Genomic DNA, 22405 nt, shown 5'->3' on the forward strand with positions numbered 1-22405 from the left:
CATCCAATCCTTCCTAAGTTTACCCTGATTACGCTGAAATACCATCCTACTAAGACCATATAACGCCTGTAAATAACCCCACCAAGAAAGAGAAAGAAAAAGAGAAAGAAAAAAGCAACTACCGTCTCGAACTCCGAGTGCGCCTGCGCGTAGAAGGAGGCTCATACTCCGACTCAACCTCCACCTCCCCATCATCATCATCATCATTATCATCGTCATCGTCATCGTCATCGTCATCGTCCTTATCAATATCATCCACCTCGGAAGAGATATCCTCCGGTGGAGGGGATATTTCCTGCAACGAGCTATCGTCGGAGATGTCCATCCCTGTCGCTCCTGTCTCATTAGCCGCTTTTGGGGCGGATTGAGATGGCGGGTGGTGGTGGTGGTGCTGCTGCTCTAGGAGTAGAGGATCGGTGTTGGATTCCTCATTTTCTTCCTCGCCGGGGAGGAGGAAGCCGCCGCCGTGATTGTCGTTGTTGTCTGCTTCGTCTTCACCCGGGAGGAGGAAGCCGCCGCCGTGGTCGTTGTCGTTGTCGTTTCTGGCGTGGTCTTCTTCTTCGCCGGGGAGGAGGAAGCCGCCGCCGTGGTCGGCGTGGTTAGCGTGATCTTCAGGATCCTGGGGAGCGGGGCGCGAGCGGCTACTACTAGCGAAAGGATTGACAGTATCTCGCTCGCGATCGAGAGCATCATCAGAAGGACCATACTCCTCGCGAACGCGCTCAGCGATCCGAAGACCGTAGAGAAACTTTCGCCACGTTTGCAGAATGCGAGCCTCGGCTTTAAGATGATCCTTGCGGCGCTTTTCAGCAGCGTCAGCGCGCCAGGCGTCCTTGAGGAGATCCTCGTTTTCAGCAGCCACGACAACACCCTGTATAACAGGGACAGCCATCTTCGAGCCGAACTCGAAGCCCGTGACGGCCTCCGCGTAGTCGATGTTGAGTTTTTTGCAGAGCCGCACTGTGCCGGGCCAGGGGACGTGGGCTGCGCCGCGGGGGACCATGCGCGGCACGAAGCAGTCGATGTTACCGTAGTCGTTTTTGGGGATGATGCCATCGCGGATCGGCGGTGGGATGATCCATTCTGTTTGGTGGCGCGCGTAGAGGCCCTGTTGGGGTTTTTGACCGGTCTCGCGCGTGAGTTCGTCGACTTCGCGCTTGCGGAGGAGGGTCACGGCGCGGATGGGGACGTGTTTTAGGGCCGTTTCGCCGCGTTTGATTTGCCGTCCTTCTTTGTGCCAGCTTTCGGCGGAGAGGCATTTGAGGACGTCGGCGCGTCGATAGGCGGGCTCTTCTTTGGCTTTGGCGCCTTTGCCGCTTGTGAAGGTGCGTACGGGTTGCGCATCGGGTCGGAGGGCCTCTTCGCGGCGGAGGAAGCGCGGGAGGATGAACTCTTCTGATGACCGTAGGCTTTGTAGGGTGTCGCCGACTGGGGCGGCTTTCTTCTCTGGCTGGTTGGGGACGAGGTCCTTGGCTTCTTCGATGTCGTCGACGGCTGTCCGGTCCTGTGGGGGTCGTCGGTAGATGTGCAGCTTGATGCGGAACCAGTCGAGCTCGTAGAACTTGCCTTTCCGACCGGGGATGGGGATCTTCTCGACGGGCATGCGGAAGCCTTTGGTCTTGCCGGGCCATGTCCGGCGGCGGAGGTACCGCGTCGTCACGTCCTTGGCTGTCTTGTCGGCTGCGTAGGCTACCACGTATGCGATCACCTGCTTGGCCCGTTCGGCTTTGGCTCCGCGCGGCTCGAACGCGGCCTGGAGCTCGGGCGTGCTCGCCACGGGGTTCTGGAGCACGAGTGGATCGACTGGGATGATCTCGTGGGTGATAGGTGAGGCAACCTCGGCCCAGTAGATCGGGAATGGGAGGTCCCGATCGTATCGAGGTGGTGCGGGGCCTTTACCCCGTGGGGCATCCAGATCGCTGCTATCGGTGTCTAGATCTAGTACGTCATCTGTGCCTGTTTCCGTTGTCGTCGCATCCGGTGCCGTGTCGGCCGTCTTGGAAGAAGGGGGTGTATATGTTTCCGCTTTGGTCCACCCGAACCCTAATGGCTGGAGGCTGGCGACCAGTCGCGCCTCTATCGAAATTGCGCGGAGAAGTGCGGTAAAGAGTTGAGCACCGAGATCCCGAGACCCCTCCATACGCTCTGCAGCCTGGCGGAATCCGTCCAAATTCTGGATCTTCTCGCCATGCCTTTCGGGATCGGGGTCTTCCTTATTGAAAGCGGAAATCTCCGCCTCTAGCTGCGCCATAGGTCGGTAGCCGTGCTTTCGCAGACCCGGAGCGGTGATCTTGAATTGTTTCTTCCAGTAGGCTGTCAGCACGCGGAGCAACGGGATGATGGGGTCGCCACGGCTCATATCCGGCTGACCGGGCTCCATGCGCGCGGCGTCCTCGCTCCAATCCCGCTCCGACTTACGCCGTTGTTTGCCTTTTGCTGTTTTCTTGGATGCTGACGGTTTCGGGGGAGGCTGTTCTAGACCGGACGCGATGCGCCACTTGGTGATCTCCTTCTGGATGGCCGGGGGCAGCTTGCGGCGCAGGATGTCGTGGGTTTGGGGGTCGTTGGCCCAGTAATTGCGAAGGGCATTGTGGTAAAGCAGAAATTCAACGTGGAGACAATGGGTTTGAATGCGAATTTGGCGCTCAATCTTGGAAGGGGCTTTCTTGCCGGTCAGGAGGTCGGAGACATGGGCTTCGTTCTTGTCCAAAGTCAATTCGAGATCCTCGATGGGTGCGGAGGGAGCTATGGCGGGAGGGATGGTGTTAATGGCATCTTCCCAGTCGACTTCATCCGAGCTACTGGACTCGGATTCACTGCTGCTGGAGTCATTCTCTTCGTTCTTGACCTGGTTACCGTTGCTCTCGTCGCTCGGGGCAGGGGCCGCATGACGGCGTTTGGCGTTTGGCGGATCCTCGGAGGAGACACGCTTTCGGGGGACGAAGGGGGGCATACGAGAGCGATTGGTCGAAATAATCGATACAGTGTCTAAACAGAAGCAATCTAGATGATGAGAACGAAGATAGAAGGGGGGGATAGATCGTGGACAGGAATTAATCCATTGATCGATCGATCGCGATGGATGGCTTACATAACACATTACCTAAGCCGGAGATCTCCCCGCATTATTATCGCCGCTTTATCAGTGCCAGATGATGCAGACCGAGGTTCAATTTCATCATCGTTGGAGAAACAAAGACTGATCTTTCTGCAACACCCCTACCCTCGTGATATTACTCTCATCTCAAATTGTAAACATGGATGCTGTGAAGCGCTTCTTCTCTTCTCCCCGCTTTGCCGTGGCGGGAGCAAGCAACGATCCCAATAAGTTTGGCTACAAGCGTGAGTACCATACATTCTTACCCCACGGTGACACTTCTAATGAGTATTCTGTCTAGTCCTAGCCTGGTACCATGAGCATTCGCTCCCAGTGACTCCTCTGAATCCTCGTGCCGCGCAGATTGATCTCCCCTCGCGGAGCTACGAGACAGTGGCCTCCCCCAGCAAGCTGCCCTCGCCCACACAGACCTCGCTGTCCGTGGTGACCCCACCGGCGGTGACGCTGGCACTGCTCCAGGAGGCACACTCGGTCGGCATCCCTGCCGTATGGCTGCAGCCGGGTACATTCAACGATGCAGTGATTCAATACGCCCGAGAGAACTTTGCGGCGGTGGTGGCCGGTGATGGTGGACGGGGCTTTGAAGGATGGTGTGTGTTGGTGGATGGTGAGGAGGGGCTGGCGGCGGCGGGGGTGCCATGGAAGTCACAGCTGTAAGCTGAGTACCGCATATCATCAGGATAGATCGAATGTGACATGAAGAGATCAAGATCATGTAAGGCTGGTTGTAGATGCATCTGGACACTAATCCAGAACCGGCACGGGGAAGATCACGGGGTCAGCCCCAACCATTTCTTTCTTTTCTCTCCTGCTTTCTCTTCTATACTTCTTTCTTCTCGTCAGGCTTACGGTGTGATCCTCACGGCTGCGTCCTGTCATCCCCACTCTTTCGTATTCCCCACTATTCATCTCTCCAGTTAAACCTGTTCGCTCTTTCGAATGACTTGACAAAGGACCAATATGCCCGGCACCCTCCTTCTCGACGACACTCCCATCCCTCCGCAGCTTGACCGGGCCGCAGCCCCCTCGCAGCTATTCCAGGTGCCCCCAACGCCCTCGGCATCCTCCGCCCTTTACCGCACCATTTCTCGCCGTAAAAGGTCTCATTACTCTAGTCCTCCCGGCTACCCTGGTGGCTTCCGTGATCCATCCACCGACTACGATACCCATCACGACGACGACGATGAGAACGAGCGTCGCATCCTCGGCGAGGGCGACTATCGGCCCAGCCGCTATCGAAACCCGCCGCGACGGTCTGCCTCGCTAGAAGACAGCGTCGACTCGCTGCCGGATGTCGGTCGCAAACGCAGTCGGCTCGACCCTTCCTCGTCTTCCGCCGCCATCGTCGCCGCATCGCCGTCCGAAAAAGTCATCTACCCGTCGCCGGTCGAGTCTCCCGTCTCGGGCTCCTGGGGTCGGACGGTGATGGACGTTGTGGGCAAAGTGTGGGACTTCTGCTGGACAGGCGCCTTCCGAGGGTTCTACGCGGGTGGAGGACCGGGCTACCCGATGGCAACCGGAGAGAGAGCCGGGCATGAGGCCGTGGACGCAAGTTACAGCTACCAGACGGTGGCCACGGAGAAGCACCATTTCGAATCGACTCCCATTCCAGGAGAGTTTCCGAGTGAACACCGGCGGTATAGCAGTGGATGGGGTCATGACGATGATGCCTCTTTGCACGGCAACTGGGTCCTGGTGTCACCCGAGGCTGATGACACCAGTCCGTCCCTCCGGCGGCGAACAGCAGCGGGATCCGATCGTCCCGTCGCTCATCTAGCCCACAATTACCACGCTTCAGGCCACCATTCCCGTCGACGACATCCCCAGTCAAGTAAGCGCACGCTACTATCTCAGCCGGCAGGCAAGATGCCCTTTTCATCACCAGCCAAGCCACGCGAGAGTCCCGTGTCGGTCGAAACCCAGCGTTATATGGCGAGACGACGACGGATGGAGCGCGAGGAAGACGCCAGTCTCCGGCGGCTGAATGAACAGCTTCAAGCCATGATCCGAGAGGGGAAGCAAGCATTGGGGACCCGGGTCGAGGTGGAGATGGAAGACGGGTATGACATGGAGGATTAACGTTGTCTTTTTACTCGTGGTTTGCAAGACAAATCACGACCCTGCGGACTTTTTTTGGAAACGGAATATTGCTACGAGTACCCCACAGTGGAACGAATCAATGATTAATGAATGTACTTACTACGATTTGGTTATTACTTACATGATGGACAATGACAAAAGAATGACACCAATGATAAGACCATATTGACTAACATCAAGCATGGAGCGGAAGAAGAAGACCAGTATGTCATCACCGCCAAGAGATACACGATCAAGCCTGATCGGCTTTTCCTCCTTGACTCTCTTCAGACTTAGCGCCCTGTCCCTCCTGACCCTTCTCCTGACCCTCTGCAGCCGGAGGAGCCTCCGCAGCCGGAGCCTCTTCGGCCCCCTCCTTTCCCTTTCCCTTCCCCTCCCCTTTATCATCATCCTGGCCAAGAATTTCCTTCAGCGGATGTCCACCAAGCGACAACGAGTCCGTAAGCAGGCTATGCAAGCCTCCCATACTGGCGATCAGGCCGAGGAGGTTCTCGCCCTCGGCGCGGGGAATGTTCTCCTGGAGGCATAAACTTCATTAGCTGGCTGCCCCTATTGGCTTGCTGTCTCTTAGATAAAGACAGGCCGTGTAGATCAGGAGCTTTGAGACGAACCGGGATGGGAGCTGCGGTGGCTATAGCCGCGAGGAGGAGGACGGGGAGAGTGGGCTTCATTTTTGCTGATTTTCTTCTTTTTTTGGGCTGTCTTTCTTGGGGATGAATGGAGCTTGGATTGGGTGGGTTGTTTTGTCTTGGTCTTTGGTTATGATGTCTGTTAGCTCTAGGAGGTCGGTGGGTGGGTGGGTGGATATAGAGAAAGAGTACGTACATACTTTTTCTCAAGTTGACTCCGCCAAAGTCCAGCAATTATCACCCATCAAGACAAAGAACGGATGAAGGACAGCTCCCAAGAATCAAGGAAGAGAAGAGATACAACCAGCAAAAGATGTACTCCATCCCTGTGGTGGATGTCGCGACCCTACGCCCCCCTCCCTACATTCCATGTCTCTGTTGTTTACCTCTGTTTACGCCCTGTCCCTTGATAGAATAGGCGTTCGTACTGGAATGTCAATGGACTTTGGATTAGTCAAAAGATTACAATTCAAGAAGCTATTGGAAGAATAATCTCTCTAATATAGAACTTTTATATCGTGGAGGTGATCCATCTACGGACTATGTACATACATGGGTAGACACATCGTGCTCGCTGATGTCCTAGCAAGGGATGAGTATAGGTTTGATTTTGGCTTCCAGGGTGTATATGTTATGAAGCTAGATATTTTTTCTAGAAGGCATAGACTCTGCGTAATTGCAGCCATTTTTCGAAGGTGGAGGATGAATGGATGGGCTACTTTGGCCTTGCTCTGCTAGTCAAGTCTGTGTTTTCCTGACTACGTAGACTCTTGATAATTCTACTAGATGGTAAAGGCATACACACATAGTGTCACTATGAGTATGACTGATGCCGTGAGAGCTTGCATACAGTTATTGAAACTTGAATAATTTACAAAAAAAGAGGTAGTATAGCATTTTCCGCGTGCCGAAGTAGAATCGGATAGGGCTAGGACACTGCTCGGTTGAGCGATATATTTCCTTGATCTGTTGGATTTAACCACACTTGGAATGCAAAGAGAATTCTTTTCCAGCTTGATGACGCAGCACATTATCGTATTGCTTTGTGGCGTATAATCTCTATTCAAATACTGTCTTCTTACACGTGTAATCTGCAATTTCGCTCATGTGGCTGGTGATGCATGTGTGATTCGAATTTCCATGTAAATACCAAATGAATGTGTAACTGAAAAAAATGAAAAACGAGAATCAGAACAAAAAACGAGGAAATGAATAGAATCAATAACATGAATAAACCCCTGAAACACCTGCGTCGTCAGCTCCATTCCAATAACCTTCCTCCTTCCCCCTCCCATGCATGCATGGATCTGCACGAGCCAACTAGTCCAACCCTGAACAAGCTCCTACCGGCGGAAGGATCATTTACCGCGATTCTGAACCGTCTTGATATTCTCCGAGAATGAGACGTGTCTTGCGTTCAGATAATGATCGACGGTCTCGCCCTTTGCTATGTATGTATGTATGTATGTATGTATCCACGTATGGATGGGGATATACTTGCTTGGATTGAGCTTGGAACCCGGCCACTGATTCATGTCTTATGGTTTCTTTCCCACGTGAATGGGTGCAAATGCTGTATTTGCCCTCTTCTGGGAGGGGGCTCGTTTTCTGTAGGGTATTAGGTTACTGTACAGGACGCCATTCAAATCCTCAATGCGATAGGAAATGGAAATGAAAACAATATCCATAAAAGAAAACAAAGTATATGAAAACCTGAAAACCACCAACTCCGTTCCAGTCATACTCGTAAAGATATGCACATACTCATAATCTCAAACCACCCAATATAAGAACAACACATCATTGAATAAACCGCGGCTGGAAGCGCGGATTCACCCGGAGCCGCTCCCCATACCGCAGCAGAAAGTACGACGACGGCGCGAACGCCACCGCAATAAACCCCAGCAGACTATTCCCCCAGCCCAGCCCCAGCTTGGCATACAGCGGCGGTCCCGCCAGCGGGACAATGGCGCCGAATACAGACCGCAGCGACAGCTCCGCTGACACGGCGCTGGCGGCGTATAGCGGGTACGCATCGACCAGGTAGACCTGCGTGGATAGGTGCACGTAGTAGAGGCCGGCGCCGAGAAAGAAGGTCCCTGTGATGGGCACCATCCAGTGGAGGTGGTACTCGGCTGTCCAGCCGTACCAGAAGAGTCCGATGGGAACGAGAGCGCAGCCTAGGACTAGTGGGGGGAGTCGGTGCTCGGGTTTCATCTTGCCGTAGCGCTGCTCTTGTCGTTTGAGGTGGCTGTCGGAGTATAGGCCAACGGTCACTTGGCCGACAATGAAACCTAGGCCGAGGCCTAGGTAGCCGAGGCCGGCTTGGCCCGGGGTGAAGTTGTACACCTTTTCGAAGATGCTTGTGAAAGTCGTGAACAGCACGTACATGTAGCTGTATGTCACGGCGCTGTACAGCGATACGATCAGCACATTCGGCGACAGCACCAGGAACAACATCGGTCGTTTTAGAGACTGGATCATCATGTGTCCGAAGGACTTGTCCGTGTCGTATTTGGTCTTGTACCGAAGGCCGGTGGCTTTCTCCAGTTCCATGGCGCGACGCTGCAGGATGACAGGGGCGTAGGTCTCCCGCAGAAATATGATAGATACAATCGCAATGGCCCCGCCCTTTTATTGATTAGCTGCTGTAGGACGGATCTAAGATATGACACCACTTACCAGGATGGCTTCCAGCCAGACTGTCCACCTCCAGCCGATGCTCTCGACCATGAATCCACCGAAAATGGGACCTGACACAAAGCCCTGTGAACCGGTTAGCATGATTGGGAATTATAACAAACCAAAAGCAAAAAAGAAAGGACGAGAAAATCATACCATCAATGGCCCAACTGTCCAAACCGTCATCGCCGTGCCTCGTTCCTGCATAGGCATCATGTCCGCGACGAATCCTCCGCCGACCGTGACAGGCACCGAGCTGGCCAAGCCCATAACCAGACGGGAGAGGATCAGCATGGGCAGGTTGATGCTAGCTGCGCAGACAGAAGCGGCGGCCACGAAGAGCATGTTGGCAGCGTGCGTCACAGGCAGCCGTCCGCTCACCTCAGTTATCGGGGTGAGTACTAGCGGGCCGATGGCAGCGCCCATCACATAGATGCAAACAACCAGGGACTCCATAGACGGGTTGTCGTTGTGGAATTCTGCCAGCACCTGCGGCACGCCGGGTGCGAAGATCGTCGACACCATTGACCTGGGCGCAAGTCAGCAAACAGGTCTGCAGGCAAACAGGAGTGTTGGGAAGGCATACACGTTGAAGCTACTCAACGAGATCAGGGCGATGGTCACCCATTTGCGAGCGCTGCCCCAGTTCAGAGGGTTCAGCGGGTCGCTGGGCCCCTCCCAGTGTACGAAGCGGTCATCCCCATCCTGGGAGGACCCGACTGTCTCGAGATCACTGGACAGCGAGTCGACGCCTTCAGCTTCCACATGGGCGATCTCCTTCTCTAGGTCGGACCTGGAAGTCGGAGCATAGGTAGCATCAGGTTCAGACAGGGTCTGCGCCGTCATGATAGGAAATAAAGGGAGAAGGAGGTCTGGGCTGATAGGAAAGAATGCGATTGGAAAACAACATTGTGAGCATGTTCGGGGAGACGATTAAATAACCAGGATGCGGTCCTCCATGTCGCCTCATTGTCGATGATGATCATAATGATGGTTTGGAAAGTGATGGGTCGGTAACGCGCGTCTCTAGATGAAGAGTGAATTCCTGGTATGCGGGTGCATGTGGTCCATTTGGCCAAACCTGCCCTCTCCTTGTTTTATTGTGTTTCTCTTTTATTTTTATTTTTATTTTTCTTTGTTTTTCTTCTTCTCCTTCCAAGGCATGTATTATACCTATCTCTGTTACGACCACTCGCATGAGCCTAGACCATAGATAAACAATAAGGTTGGTAGTTGAGATCCGAGTACGTGATAGGAAGGTGAGCCATCGAGACTATTTCTTAGTGGCAGGACGACCCAGGAAAGCCGAAGACCCTTGCATAACAGGCAAGGTTATTGCGCCACAAGACCAATAACGGGCTCATCAAAACTTGATCGACAAGCTAGGCCAGTGGCCCCATAAGGCAACACCTTGGTCCATCTTCACCTCACGCTCAGCGGCGTTTGGGTGCGTCCCTGGCAATGCCCTTGTGGCACCGGGTTGATGTGCATCGACTTGACGCGGCCTGAGATAGGTCTGACTCTTGTATGACCGTAGTGGGTCCATCATTCCACGGGAAATGGGTCCTCGCCGAAGGGTGTTGGTCCCTGTTTCGCCATCAAGGTGGTAGGCAATCTCTGCATGCCTATATTGCATACAGGGGCTGGATATTGGACCTCGGTCATGAAAATGACATTGACTGGCCTCCCATTTGGAGATGACTGACGTGGTCCCATTCACAGCTGTTGACTTTCTTGCATGGAACCAACCGACTTATTGGGTGCTCGAACAATCGATGACGAGGGAGGATGATCGGGCGAGACATGTCGATCCAGCAATGCATACCATTAAGGCAAGGATCGGAGATTACCCGGTAGATCACCCGGAAGCTTGACCAGGCGATAATCTCTGGCTCTGGCCTATGACCACGCTCGGAGGAGGAATATACAATATAAGAGGAAATATCCCGTTAATGCTGTCACAAAAAGCTTATCCTAACTGTCGAGCTGAAGCCATTAGCGAGGAGGGATGAGACGCAGATAAGCAGATATCTTTGTCTCAGGTTCACATACCGATATTGACTTGCTAATTTATGGTAAGCTCAATATTGTATAGAGGATATGACAGATCATCAATCCTAGCCCTAGATTCCATGCTACCCCAATGACGTCATGGTGGACATTGGTGATTGCCCATCTATATGGCTTAGTCGAATTGCAACGCCCCTTCAGATATGTACTCCATGGACCGTAGCCCTATGGGATCAGTCCCATGGAAGGACCAATCACTCCCTCTCATACGGTAACCCCGATTCCTTCCGAATAGCACCATAAACTCCCGCAATGTCGCCCTTTTCCCCACGCTCCGCTTTGACCTCCTTCAGATACCCATCTGTGACCTCTACGCTGCGCAAGCGCATGCCAGCATCCTGACCCAAGCTGGCCGCATGGCGAAGATCCTTCCGGGCAAGATCAACAGCAAACAGCGGCTCCGCGCGCTGGTAGTAATCACCGCTGGCCATCCGGTCAGCGTACTTGGCGAACGGTCCAGGAAACGCGATATTGATGAACTTCTGGTACGTCTCGACGCCCAGTCCTGATTTCTCCGCCGCTACCATTCCCTCCGCTAGCGTCTCAACAGTGTTGAGAATGAACGTATTGCCCAGTACCTTCAGTAGCGTCGCACGGCCCACGTCGCTGTCGTCACCCGCTGGCATAGTTGCAATCGCGACCACACCGTCCAGAAATGGTCGGATGCGCTCCACAGCCGCTGCCGCCCCGGCTGGTACGACCAGCAGCTTGCCCGCGTCTGCCATATTGGGCGCCCCGAACACCGGGCAGGCTATGTATGCGGCGCCCTGCGCGGCTAGGGTCTTGTGGACGCGTCGCGACGTGTCAGGGTGGACGGTGGAACAATCCACAATTATTTTGTCAGCCAATTTGACAGAGGCATCGTTGATGAGAGTGTCGACGATCTGGTCCAGAGCATGGTCGTCCCCCACGCAGATGAAGACAATGGTAGCATTTTGAACTGCGGTGGGCAGGGACGAAACGGCTGAGGCTTTCTCAACGCCCAGAGACTCGGCTAGCGCGGTGGCTTTTGATGCAGTACGGTTGTAAAGAGCCAGGGGGGTCGTTTGGGGTCCCTTTAGGGCGATGTTACGGCTCATACCCTGCGAATCAATGGGTTAGTGGGGGGCAGAGGTGGAGAGTGGAATGATACTTACGCGCCCAATGTTACCCAAGCCAATCCAAGCGACACGTTCCGAGGCCATGATGATACTACTTTGACTTTCTGAAGTGGTGATGGAAATGGGATCAGTAGCTGTAGATAATATAACAGAGAGTGGGGATAGAGAGGGGGAAAGGCGGGAAAATGAACTACGTAATGCGGGGAGATCAATTCAAACTGCTGCACGGTTCAATTCTTAGCCGAAGAGTACATGACTATCAATTCCAATTGATTCCGATAGATAAAATAAACCAAAACACCATTTCCAAACACCATTCAGAATACCCTTACAAATCCTGATCATCATTCAACCACAAAACGGAGTTCTAGCCCTTTCTTCCGCCAGTATGTCCTGGATCTTCTCCCAGGCCAGCACACGACCCTCGACCGGTCCCAGTCGCACCGCCAGTGTCATCGCGTTGATCTGCATAGAGGTCGACTGCACCACCTGGAGCATAGCGTTTCCCAACGCCTTGCCATTGGTCTTAGATGAATGATTCCAGCGAACCCAGACCCCAATGTCCAGGTGCTTGACACGAGCTGCGCATTCGTGCGTATCGAACCACACGGGTACCACGACCTGTGGGATGCCAGCTCTGCCAAGTAATGTCAGCAATCGGTTGTGGGGAACCATGTGGAGAAACCATGTGGGGAAGGATTGCAACAGAAAAGACAAAGGGAAAAGGAAAGGGGTACTTACTTGACTGCTTCCTGGTATGAGTTGGCACCTCCATGGTGAACCATTAACGGGACATGGCCGCTCTCAAGGATCACGATTGGATCAGCGTATAGCCAGGGCTCAATGCGCACACGGTCTGTGATTATAGCCGAATGAAGACATGCGAGGGCAGGATCTGTCTTGTCGTCATCGTCGACACCGGGCTCAGGCTCCCGAACCATCTTCCATAGGATCTGGGCCCGGGGCATCTGATCTAGCAGCATGCGCAGCCCCTCTGCAAACTGTCGCCGGTTGTCGCTGTTATAGCGGAGATGCGAACCCATCGTGACGAGGACCGTGGGCCGCCGCGACAGCCATCTCGCGAGCTCAGGCATCTCCTGAGTGACCGGGGCACTGGCACGGAGGATTGGACCGCAGAGCGTAAACTGCTCGGGCACGTGGCAGGGAAAGTCAGTATAAGACATACTGGATAGAATGAACGGGGTTTTGTCGGTGTCCGCGACGAGTACGCTGGGTATGGGGCCTGGGATTCCACACCTGTTGCGGTAATCTTCGACTTCATCGCACTGCTTGCACGATGATAGGGTCCTGCGTATACAGATGCTGAGAATGGTGTTGGGGAGCAACAGATACCACGGTAGGGGGTAGGAGTATCCGGAACACAGACTGCGCGCAATGTTAGAGATTGTAAGACGAGGGCAGACAGAGAAGAAGCTTACCTGGGATATTTCCACAGATTCGCCAGGTACGGCTGACGCACGTGGGTCAGAACAGTACTGGGTCCCAACTTCACTATGCGCTGTCCCATCGTGCGACACACATCCACGGCTGGGAGTAGAAGAGGGTCCACCACGGCAACAACCGGTTGGACCTGCTGGATGATCTGCTCGCAGTCCCGGTAGATCTCCATGTACTGTATGCCGTCCCATGGCATGACGGTAGTGTGCAGCAACGATTTGTATGTTTTCATGGCTCCGCAGAGACCAGTTGGATGTGCGTCGAATGAGCCTCTAACTCCAGTCTTCTTGCGTACAAACTCCACCATGGATGGGCCGTTGATCCGATGAAAGTATGGTCTTCCTGTATTCCAAGGCATTTGGTTCAATCGTCTATGGAGGTCTTCGAGGGCATCGTCGATAGGGGCAAAGGAGGCAATGTGGACTTTGTAACTCACTCGTATGAGAAACTCAAAGGCCACTGCCAGATGCACCGCTGCCTGGCCCAACTCGCTGTTGGTGATGAAAAGAATGGGTGGTTTTTCAGGCATGATCACGCGGTGTGCTCTTTGTGGATGGCCTGTGAGCAATACGGCCACTTGTATGGAGGGTAGTAGATGAAGAGATACAGAGAGAACAAAGCTAATAAGGTCATATATATATATGATTCTATTCAACAGTGAATACAGATATCATGCTCAGGTGATAGTCAACCATCACTGTTCAGTAGTGAGATGATTGCATTAAATTCAACAGTCACTGATAGGTTTAGTGATAGTATAAAATCCACTGGAGTTTAGCATAGTAGATCTCTTCATGTAATTGGTCATAGTAGATAATAAAGATATTGCCTAGAATGTGCAATCAGTGATATTATCGAGATCTTTCAATCAGTACTTCTATGAGATCTAAGAAGCCAGTATCCTAGTGTACAGAAATATCATGACAATGAGTCTATCTCATTTATCTATCGGTACTATATCAAAATACATTAATAGATTAAGTCTTCTTCGTTTTCACTCTACTGAGATGATTTTTTCTACAGAACGAAAGGAAGGTGATATGGCTATTTTCTGGCTTTGATTCCCTGATACATAAACATACTCTCGCCCGTTCCTATATCAATATAAGCCATAGGTCTAGACATTGATGGGTAAATCTGAAACATTCAATCGAGCTCCAATATTCATACTAGAAATTGTCATATGCAATTGTCTTATCGAATTTAAGCGTCCTCCTCAAGTGTAGACATCGACAGAGGTGATCGGGGGACGAAAAAATAGCCTGGTTCTGATGCTAAAGTGTGCCTGCTACTTCAACAACATAGTCTTATTTGTTGTCTGGGACCAGCATACTACTGAGTAACTGGGTAACTCTGAGCAGAAGCCATCTGTTACCGGTAGATTGTAAGACTATCTAGCGGAGACCACACAGAATCATCACTTCAGGACTCTGAATTGTCGGCTAGAGGTGTGTGTATATCATCACACGTGCTATAACCATTATCAAATAAATGTCTAGAGCAGTGATTATCCTAAACTCGGAGTAAAAATCATTGCCTTGGAATGATTCTGCTGCTCTTCAAGAGACTTTTCCATAGTCGTTAGGAGCCGAGTGGTCCTAACATGGAGCTCTAGAAACCATCGAGTCAGCACCACCGTCCTGACGGCAACACAGACAAGGTGTAACAAACGTACCTTCAATAGCAAGTTCAAAACTGGTTGCTGGCTCTTCGTCGCGATGAACAAGAATCGGAGCAGCTTCGCTGACTTCTCTCTTTTCCCGCACCCGAACCTTCAGACCAACATTGCGCGCTTGATCAACCCAGAGCATCTGACTACCATCCATGCGAATGTCTGCATCGGATTCTTCTGTCGTTTCTCTTGAATACGGATCGTTGTGATTTTCCAGGTGTTCCCTCCGTCTTACAGCATCTTGTAGCCAGTCTTGGAACAACCGCACGACCTCGTCCTCCACGGTGACGGCACTGAGCAGAAGACTACTGCCCGGAATCACTTTCACAATGTTCACCACAATACACAGCTGGGAGAAGTTCTCAAAAACCTCCAAATGGATAGGGCGCGTCACCAGCAAGTTATCCTCCCGAGATCCACCGCCAATTCCTAACATAGACGATATGTTAGTTAGGAGCCCAGAGGAAAACAGCGTCTTCCCAAAGAGATCAAAAGAACCCACCCCATGACGAGAGTAGTCTCACCCCGATACTTTGCTCCTCCACTGTAGCTTCGGGGCGAAAACGCGAGTACAGAGAGCTCAGTCGGCCCAGCCGTTGGGCTTCGTCGACATCCTCGTAGAGCGACCCTTTACCTTCATACTGGTCGCTAAGGCCGTCCGTACCAAGGTATTTGCAAAAGACGTGCGGCTCGACGAGTTTTGACGCCGGATGGAAGCATTCGAGGATGAGCTTGTACTCCTTGAGGGAGGCCGAAACTAGGAGGCGGTAGTGGAGGATTCGCAGGATTAGGGCGTGGAACCGACGTGAGACTGTTGTAAGGGGGAGTAAATCGCGAGTGGAGAATGGTGTGAATATTTGAACGAACACCTGGCTAGATATCAGATTCCATTGTGCACTCCTGCAGTAAACAAGTGGGCTGGTTGGAAGTATATATCAAGCATACCTCGTTAGGGAGAGTGTAAAGGCGTGGTAGTGATGCGGGGTCCATTATGTTCGATATTGTGCCCGCACTGTGGGGCGACACTGTCAGAGGTTAAATTAATGCGACGGTACATTAGTATACAACAGCCGAATTCATTTGGTCAGGTAAAGGAGGGACAACAGTATGAGAAGCAATAGGATGTACTTGAGAGGATATCAACCAGCGCGTGCGATAAGAGATAAGTGGTTGATCCCAAGTTCTGACGTCACCCATGGGAGATCCATCAATATATGCTAGTTCTACAACTGGTACAAGACAGTGTCTCAAAGAATTGAAGAGGAATTTTCTATAGAGAATCGTTTCTATGACTTATTTCGTTGCAAAGGTCCATCTTCTTGAGCGATAGTGGTGGTAGCCTTGATCGATGCCTGAAGAATAAGGGGTACAAACGTCATCCGGCTATTCCCGTGGGCCGGGAGTAACCGGAGTCCAAAAAGGCGTTCAGCTCCAGATCGGTGCCTGAGTTACCAGGCCGCGATGTCTTGGCACGGACGCGCGAAAAGAACTCTCCTCCCTCGGCTCTGATTATGATGCTCTCTCCATGCTCTCCGCGTCCGCTCCTCCACAACTGTCAACACTCCCACCACACAGATCCATCACAGTTGGTTGAGGGTATACGCCTCAATTGAGTGTTTATCATGGATTTCCTCGCGAAACATACCGCCTGTCTCTCCACGCTGGAGCTCAATGTCGCCCCTGGGTGGCAGACGGTGGCCGCTTGGTTTCTGCTGGCCTCGGGAAGCCTGTATGTTGCTTCCCGAGCTTTTGTCTTCATCAGAGTTCTTCTGAGCTTGTTCGTGCTTCCCGGAAAACCGGTATGTAATGCCTGATGGATCCACGGAAATCAGAGACGAGGGACTAATATCGATCGATCCAGCTCCGTTCCTTTGGCCCCCCCGGTAGCTGGGCGGTGGTGACCGGTGCCTCCGATGGATTGGGCAAGGAGTTCGCCCTCCAGCTTGCTCGTGCCGGCTTCAACATCGTACTGGTGTCCCGCACCGCCTCGAAGCTGACCGCCCTGGCCGATGAGATCACCGCGCAATACTCCTCCGTCCAGACCAAGACCCTGGCCATGGACTTCGCCCGCAACGATGATAGCGACTACGAGAAGCTGAAGGCGCTGGTCGATGAGCTGGACGTGTCGATCCTGATCAACAACGTCGGCAAGAGCCACAGTATCCCGACTCCCTTTGCCCTGACTCCGGAAGACGAGCTGGCCGATATCGTGACCATCAACTGCACGGGTACCCTGCGGGCCACCCAGGTGGTCGTCCCCGGTATGATGCAGCGCAAGCGCGGGCTGGTGCTCACCATGGGCTCGTTCGGTGGCCTGCTCCCCACACCGCTCCTCGCCACCTACTCTGGCAGCAAGGCTTTCCTCCAGCACTGGTCCACCGCGCTCGGCGGGGAGTTGGAGCCTTACGGAATTACGGTCGAGCTCGTCCAGGCCTACCTCATCACCTCCGCCATGTCCAAGATCCGCCGCGCCAGTGCGACCATCCCCAACCCCCGGACCTTCGTCAAGTCGGTGCTGTCCAAGATCGGCCGCAACGGTGGTTCCCCGACGTATGCGTACAGCTCTTCGCCCTACTGGAGCCATGGTCTGATGGCATGGTTCCTGACTTGCGTGACCGGCACCATGGGCCGGGTGGTCTTGGGCCAGAACCGCGGCATGCACGAGTCGATCCGGAAGCGGGCCCTGCGCAAGGCGGAGCGGGAGAAGGGCAAGAAAAGTACCTAAGAATACTACCTTCTATCTAGAGCTAGCCAGTGCGCCAGGTCCAGATGTCATGAGAGGAGAGGGAAGGCGAGAAGGATCGGCGCGAGCCGAAAACATTGGCTCTGGATGGATCTGGCCCGGACAGGGACTCATTTGCCCGGTGTAATAGACCTGTGTTTGGTATTGAGCAGCTCAATTTGCAAAAGCATAGGTCAGAGATCCGCTAGCTACCTTCCCCGAAACCTCACAGCCGCTGTAAGTGTAAGGGCATAAAAATGGGGAACGGAGACTCGTCCACTTTGGGTCTTCTAGCCGCAGAAGTTCAACAGACAATGCACTGCAATCCATGACCACCTCAGGGGGAAATTATCAGCATGGTGTCAATAATATAACAGTATTGAACCGGTAGATTCCGCTCTTGTATCCACCATGCTCTCAGGCTTGAGAGGTCTTAAGGAGGCTGAAGGACCACAGATAATTCTACAAACTATACGGAGTACAGTACATTGTGGATGGTTCGAGTCTTGTGGAGTATGGAATGCATGGCGGAGGACTCCGCCATTTATATCACTGCTGTCCCATTAGTTATACACCACTGTGGTAGAGATGAGTCGTATAGAAACACCCTGCTTGTTCTGCTCGTGTCCTCGATTCATCTCACTTGAGATCTCGACTTCTCTATCTTGGCCTAATGAAGCTACTTGGAACAAGATATGAATAACATCACAGAATGAGCTATAGTTCATAGACAAATTGCTAAGACACGCTAGAAATTCGAACACACCTACCAAGACTAGGCAAGTTGGGAGGCAAAAGAAAGATTGCCACTGATCTAGCCAGCAAGCACTGAACACCGGTCTATCTACTGTTTAGTGTATACTCCCAGGCTCCACTGTAGTCAAAAACAGCCACTGTTACGACCGGCATGGGTGAACCGCCGATGGACCCGTGGGATCCCAATGCACTAACGTATACGGATACAATGGCATACAGCCGGCTCAAGACCCTCACCGCAAGCTCAAAAAGGTCAAGAGGCGCAAGCAAGTAGAGCACAATGATCCTCAGCCTGGTATTTCCCATTTCAGCTAAGGTTATCTCGGTTGGATCGGGATCCGCAGTGGATTCTGATCAAATGGTCAGGAAGATACTTCATTGGCCAATTCCCAGACCTTTTCTTCCCTCTCTGCGCCATGGTTGGATGGAGATCTGACAGTGGGTATAGGACTCGGGAAGGGAAAAGAAAGACAAGATCCATCACCGGTGAGTTTCAAACGGGATAGGTACTGGGTCAGAGATTTCTTAGTTGCTTTCTTTAGCCCGGTGGGCCGCCCAATTCGGCACACCGAAGGGTCCATGGGCTGATCCCGAGTCCGAAGATATCGGGTGCCGATGGCTCGGCATCGCTCTGGATTCTTCCTGGATGGAAGAAACACACCGGGAGAGAAAAGAATCCAGAGGAAACAGGGAAGAGACTATAAGATTCAGGCATCCTGCTGTTTTACGATTAGCATGTCTCCATTCACTTTTCTTGCTGCTGTCACTTCTCCAATCTGTCCAGATCTTGCCCGAGTCGGGATCAGTCCGTAGCCGCTCAAAAGAATCACAAATGTTTTATTTTTATTTTTATTTTTTTGCCCGGGTCCACCAAGTCTGCCACGACTTTTGACCCATTGTTCATTTCGGAACCGGCAAGTTGACTACGGTCAGGCCAGGGGCAATATTTGTCGAGCTGGTTTCACAGTCGTCCAACCTCAGAATCACCCGGTGGACCATCTGAACAAAATTGACTTTGCCATCCAACCACATACAGAAGAAACAGTGTGAAGAATGTCAGACAATCCAACAACCCTTGCTTCAGGCCCAACTCGCCTCATTTCCTGATGTCTGAGGCGGAGCTTATCAACGAAGACTTGCAGTAGTCATGATCAAGGTTCTTGCCTTTTCTCCATTGCCACGGCCGTCGTATGATCCTGTAATGCTGGACTGTATCCTGCACAACGCCTTTGCGAACAGGAGACTCTCAACCACCTGGTTGACAGTGAATATCACCTCGGACAGTGATGGTTCCCATCAGTATGAGAGGCCAATCTGCGCTGCGACAGGCACTCCACCGGCGTAACTCTAGTCTCTCCACTATCTCTCCACTCGTAGTAAACCCTGGCAAGGTCTCCAGGGACGAGGTTGCCCCTAGCATTCGACCACGAGAGCAAGCTTGAGCTCTGGGCCCGTGGTTTTCCATGGTCCTACCTTGACAGACTTTCATCACGATAGAAATTACTCATGCCCGCGTCACCCATCCGGACAACATTCCGTCGTTGCGCCTAATTTCCTGTTTTAAACCCTTCTGTCGCCTGCCGACTCCTCTCTTCCATTTCAACCCCACCCCCAAACCTCCCCTCCTGTGCTTTGTCTGAATCCCCATTCCCCATCTGCTGCAATTCAGTTCGTTGCTTGGCTGGACTGCTCACCATGGGCGTTTCTAGTCTGATTTCGCGGCTCAAACCGCAGGTGGAACAGAAGGAGCTGTCAAAGGCGTCGACTCCCGCTCGCTCGGATTCGAATGCGGAGAGGGACCATGTCCTGCTCGATGACAGTCCCGTTCAATACCTGACCTGGAGGTCGTTCATCCTGGGGATCGTGGTCTCCATGGGTGGCTTCATCTTCGGCTATTCGACTGGCCAGATCTCCGGCTTCACCACCATGGCCGACTTTAAGCAGCGCTTCGCCGAAAGGCTGCCCAACGGGGAGTATCACTTCAGCAACGTCCGAAATGGCTTGATTGTTGGTCTCGTAAGTGCTTATTAACCGCGGATATCGGACGAGGTGTACTCGGTCCTCATCATCATTACGTGGTGCTGACGACCATTATAGCTCTCCATCGGAACTATGATCGGTGCCCTGGTGGCTGCCCCCATTGCTGACCGCGTTGGCCGGAAACTGTCCATGACCTTCTGGTCCATCATTCATATCGTCGGTATCATCGTGCAGATCGCCACGGACGACAAGTGGTACCAGGTGGCTCTGGGCCGTTGGGTCGCCGGTCTCGGCGTGGGCGCCCTGTCCGCCGTGGTGCCCATGTACCAAAGCGAGTCCGCTCCCCGCCAAGTGCGAGGCGCCATGGTCAGCGCCTTCCAGCTGTTCGTTGCCTTCGGCATCTTCATCTCCTACCTGATCAACTTCGGCACCGAGAGCATCGCGTCGACCGCCTCGTGGCGCATCACCATGGGCATCGGCTTCGCCTGGCCCCTGATCCTCGGCATTGGCAGTCTGTTCCTGCCGGAGAGCCCCCGCTTCGCCTACCGCAACGGCCGTGTCGAGGAGGCCCGCAACGTCATGTGCAAGCTGTACGGCGTCAACCCCAACCACCGCACCGTCGTCCAGGAGATGAAGGACATGAAGGACAAGCTGGACGAGGAGCGCGCCGCCGGCACCGCCGCGTGGTACGAGATCTTCACCGGCCCGCGCATGTTCTACCGCACCCTCCTGGGTATCGCCCTGCAGTCGCTGCAGCAGCTCACCGGCGCCAACTTCATCTTCTACTACGGCAACAGCATCTTCACCTCCACCGGCCTCGACAACTCCTACGTCACCCAGATCATCCTCGGCGCGGTCAACTTCGGCATGACCCTCCCCGGTCTGTACGTCGTCGAGCACTACGGCCGTCGCAATAGCCTGATGGTCGGCGCCGGCTGGATGTTCATCTGCTTCATGATCTGGGCCAGCGTGGGCCACTTCTCCCTGGACCTGGTCGACCCGTCCAACACGCCCAAAGCCGGCGCCGCCATGATCGTCTTCACCTGCTTCTTCATTGTGTACGTCTCCCTTCCCTTTTACTACATCCCACACTTCCCCCTTTCCCCCTTTCCTCCCCTCCCCTCCCCATCATCGCAATACAACTAACACTCTGCAAAACAGCGGCTTCGCCACAACCTGGGGCCCCATCGTCTGGGCCATCTGCGGCGAGCTGTATCCCGCGCGCTACCGCGCCGTCAGCATCGGCATCGCCACCGCCGCAAACTGGACCTGGAACTTCCTCATCTCATTCTTCACGCCGTTCATCTCCAGCTCGATCGACTTCGCCTACGGTTACGTCTTCGCCGCCTGCTGCTTCGCGGGCCTGCTCATCGTCTTCTTCTTCGTCAACGAGACCCAGGGCCGCACCCTCGAGGAAGTCGATACCATGTACGTGGAGGGCGTGAAACCGTGGAAGAGCTCCGGCTGGACGCCTCCTGGGGGTGTCATTGGTGATATGGATAACAACGCTGCTGCGACGGAGGAGGAGGAGGCTAAGGAGGGAGAGGGGGAGCATGTGCATGTGCATGAGGAGCCTCCTAAGGATAAGGCTGGGGAGGGGAGTGCCTAGTTTTCTTTTGACCCTTTTCTTCTGATTCTAATTCTAATTCTTGTTCTATTTTATTCTCTTGTTCTATTCTCTTTTTCTGTCCCTTTCTTCCACTTTCTTTTCTTTTCTTCTTTACTCTTCTTACTTTCTTACTTTCTGTCTTACTTTTATTTTATTATGACTCTCCTCTTTTCATCTACGAGATGACAGATTCACTGGGTTTTATTTATGCTTCCTAATGTCTGGGTCTGGCTGGACCAAACAAAACAACATGTATTCAAACAACAACTGAGGATGTTTTTAGAAACAAGACAAGGGAAATGAATAGCAATAACTAGTTAATCTTATGGTACCATACCAATATTTTTTTTTTTGTGAGGATTGTAGATGGAGATGCTAGATGGTACGGGATTTGAAGGCTTAATTAAGACTTCTAAATGGGCTGTTCGTCATGATTATCACTGTCACTGTCACCGTCACCGTCACCACACTATGACTATCATATCGCTATTACGATCATTGCGACCTTA

At 52.9% G+C, this 22405-nt stretch overlaps 10 protein-coding genes across 10 annotated transcripts; 4 read left to right on the forward strand and 6 right to left on the reverse strand.

Annotated features, from left to right (window-relative positions):
* Positions 1-32: 32 nt before the first annotated feature.
* Positions 33-3022, reverse strand: BDW47DRAFT_112634 (Rad4 family protein). The gene is made up of 2 exons (XM_024814207.1): positions 583-3022; positions 33-516 (listed from the first exon to the last, which is right to left on the reverse strand). The coding sequence occupies exons 1-2, from the start codon at positions 2951-2953 to the stop codon at positions 119-121; spliced, it is 2769 nt and encodes a 922-aa protein (XP_024668181.1). The 5' UTR covers positions 2954-3022; the 3' UTR covers positions 33-118.
* Positions 3023-3197: 175 nt separating this feature from the next.
* Positions 3198-3802, forward strand: BDW47DRAFT_112635 (CoA-binding protein). The gene is made up of 2 exons (XM_024814208.1): positions 3198-3342; positions 3399-3802. Exons 1-2 carry the CDS (start codon positions 3258-3260, stop codon positions 3773-3775), a joined length of 462 nt encoding a protein of 153 aa, XP_024668182.1. The 5' UTR covers positions 3198-3257; the 3' UTR covers positions 3776-3802.
* A 173-nt stretch (positions 3803-3975) lies between these two features.
* Positions 3976-5370, forward strand: BDW47DRAFT_112636 (uncharacterized protein). Its single transcript, XM_024814209.1, has one exon. The coding sequence runs from the start codon at positions 4079-4081 to the stop codon at positions 5195-5197; it is 1119 nt and encodes a 372-aa protein (XP_024668183.1). The 5' UTR covers positions 3976-4078; the 3' UTR covers positions 5198-5370.
* Positions 5371-5385: 15 nt separating this feature from the next.
* On the reverse strand, positions 5386-6113 carry BDW47DRAFT_79999 (uncharacterized protein). The gene is made up of 3 exons (XM_024819885.1): positions 6048-6113; positions 5830-5971; positions 5386-5735 (listed from the first exon to the last, which is right to left on the reverse strand). The coding sequence occupies exons 2-3, from the start codon at positions 5887-5889 to the stop codon at positions 5451-5453; spliced, it is 345 nt and encodes a 114-aa protein (XP_024668184.1). The 5' UTR covers positions 5890-5971; positions 6048-6113; the 3' UTR covers positions 5386-5450.
* A 1534-nt stretch (positions 6114-7647) lies between these two features.
* On the reverse strand, positions 7648-9547 carry BDW47DRAFT_134470 (MFS transporter; the record flags this gene model as incomplete). The annotated part of the gene is made up of 4 exons (XM_024818095.1): positions 9116-9547; positions 8686-9058; positions 8530-8613; positions 7648-8478 (listed from the first exon to the last, which is right to left on the reverse strand). Exons 1-4 carry the CDS (start codon positions 9373-9375, stop codon positions 7648-7650), a joined length of 1548 nt encoding a protein of 515 aa, XP_024668185.1. The 5' UTR covers positions 9376-9547.
* A 1032-nt stretch (positions 9548-10579) lies between these two features.
* Positions 10580-11869, reverse strand: BDW47DRAFT_80012 (NAD(P)-dependent oxidoreductase). Its single transcript, XM_024819886.1, has 2 exons — positions 11736-11869; positions 10580-11681 (listed from the first exon to the last, which is right to left on the reverse strand). The coding sequence occupies exons 1-2, from the start codon at positions 11781-11783 to the stop codon at positions 10794-10796; spliced, it is 936 nt and encodes a 311-aa protein (XP_024668186.1). The 5' UTR covers positions 11784-11869; the 3' UTR covers positions 10580-10793.
* Positions 11870-12047: 178 nt separating this feature from the next.
* Positions 12048-13686, reverse strand: BDW47DRAFT_134472 (glycosyltransferase family 1 protein; the record flags this gene model as incomplete). The annotated part of the gene is made up of 3 exons (XM_024818096.1): positions 12048-12336; positions 12441-13085; positions 13139-13686. The coding sequence occupies 3 exons, from the start codon at positions 13684-13686 to the stop codon at positions 12048-12050; spliced, it is 1482 nt and encodes a 493-aa protein (XP_024668187.1).
* Positions 13687-14335: 649 nt separating this feature from the next.
* BDW47DRAFT_80018 (F-box protein) lies at positions 14336-16082 on the reverse strand. The gene is made up of 4 exons (XM_024819887.1): positions 15775-16082; positions 15332-15698; positions 14833-15258; positions 14336-14768 (listed from the first exon to the last, which is right to left on the reverse strand). Exons 1-4 carry the CDS (start codon positions 15817-15819, stop codon positions 14665-14667), a joined length of 942 nt encoding a protein of 313 aa, XP_024668188.1. The 5' UTR covers positions 15820-16082; the 3' UTR covers positions 14336-14664.
* Positions 16083-16164: 82 nt separating this feature from the next.
* On the forward strand, positions 16165-18099 carry BDW47DRAFT_112644 (ketoreductase). Its single transcript, XM_024814210.1, has 2 exons — positions 16165-16628; positions 16691-18099. The coding sequence occupies exons 1-2, from the start codon at positions 16452-16454 to the stop codon at positions 17552-17554; spliced, it is 1041 nt and encodes a 346-aa protein (XP_024668189.1). The 5' UTR covers positions 16165-16451; the 3' UTR covers positions 17555-18099.
* A 1446-nt stretch (positions 18100-19545) lies between these two features.
* Positions 19546-22217, forward strand: BDW47DRAFT_112645 (sugar porter family MFS transporter). Its single transcript, XM_024814211.1, has 3 exons — positions 19546-20323; positions 20405-21345; positions 21449-22217. The coding sequence occupies exons 1-3, from the start codon at positions 20003-20005 to the stop codon at positions 21894-21896; spliced, it is 1710 nt and encodes a 569-aa protein (XP_024668190.1). The 5' UTR covers positions 19546-20002; the 3' UTR covers positions 21897-22217.
* The last annotated feature ends 188 nt before the right edge of the window (positions 22218-22405 follow it).

Source organism: Aspergillus candidus, assembly GCF_002847045.1.
Source record: "Aspergillus candidus strain CBS 102.13 unplaced genomic scaffold BDW47scaffold_68, whole genome shotgun sequence".
Classification (NCBI taxonomy): Eukaryota; Fungi; Ascomycota; class Eurotiomycetes; order Eurotiales; family Aspergillaceae; genus Aspergillus; species Aspergillus candidus.

Bases quoted from the DNA above. Each gene is read 5' to 3' on its own strand.
- BDW47DRAFT_112634 (XM_024814207.1), bottom strand. From the start codon at position 2,953: ATGCCCCCCTTCGTCCCCCGAAAGCGTGTCTCCTCCGAGGATCCGCCA. The intron at 517-582 runs GCGGCTTCCTCC...ACGACCACGGCG, and splicing joins TAACCACGCCGACCACGGCG to GCGGCTTCCTCCTCCCGGGT.
- BDW47DRAFT_112635 (XM_024814208.1), top strand. From the start codon at position 3,258: ATGGATGCTGTGAAGCGCTTCTTCTCTTCTCCCCGCTTTGCCGTGGCG. The intron at 3,343-3,398 runs GTGAGTACCATA...TATTCTGTCTAG, and splicing joins CAATAAGTTTGGCTACAAGC to TCCTAGCCTGGTACCATGAG.
- BDW47DRAFT_112636 (XM_024814209.1), top strand. From the start codon at position 4,079: ATGCCCGGCACCCTCCTTCTCGACGACACTCCCATCCCTCCGCAGCTT.
- BDW47DRAFT_79999 (XM_024819885.1), bottom strand. From the start codon at position 5,889: ATGAAGCCCACTCTCCCCGTCCTCCTCCTCGCGGCTATAGCCACCGCA. The intron at 5,736-5,829 runs GTTCGTCTCAAA...TTATGCCTCCAG, and splicing joins CCACCGCAGCTCCCATCCCG to GAGAACATTCCCCGCGCCGA.
- BDW47DRAFT_80012 (XM_024819886.1), bottom strand. From the start codon at position 11,783: ATGGCCTCGGAACGTGTCGCTTGGATTGGCTTGGGTAACATTGGGCGC. The intron at 11,682-11,735 runs GTAAGTATCATT...ATTGATTCGCAG, and splicing joins GCTTGGGTAACATTGGGCGC to GGTATGAGCCGTAACATCGC.
- BDW47DRAFT_80018 (XM_024819887.1), bottom strand. From the start codon at position 15,819: ATGGACCCCGCATCACTACCACGCCTTTACACTCTCCCTAACGAG. The intron at 15,699-15,774 runs GTATGCTTGATA...ATATCTAGCCAG, and splicing joins TTTACACTCTCCCTAACGAG to GTGTTCGTTCAAATATTCAC. The intron at 15,259-15,331 runs GTGGGTTCTTTT...CGTCTATGTTAG, and splicing joins GAGACTACTCTCGTCATGGG to GAATTGGCGGTGGATCTCGG.
- BDW47DRAFT_112644 (XM_024814210.1), top strand. From the start codon at position 16,452: ATGGATTTCCTCGCGAAACATACCGCCTGTCTCTCCACGCTGGAGCTC. The intron at 16,629-16,690 runs GTATGTAATGCC...CGATCGATCCAG, and splicing joins TCGTGCTTCCCGGAAAACCG to CTCCGTTCCTTTGGCCCCCC.
- BDW47DRAFT_112645 (XM_024814211.1), top strand. From the start codon at position 20,003: ATGGGCGTTTCTAGTCTGATTTCGCGGCTCAAACCGCAGGTGGAACAG. The intron at 20,324-20,404 runs GTAAGTGCTTAT...CGACCATTATAG, and splicing joins ATGGCTTGATTGTTGGTCTC to CTCTCCATCGGAACTATGAT. The intron at 21,346-21,448 runs GTACGTCTCCCT...TCTGCAAAACAG, and splicing joins TTCACCTGCTTCTTCATTGT to CGGCTTCGCCACAACCTGGG.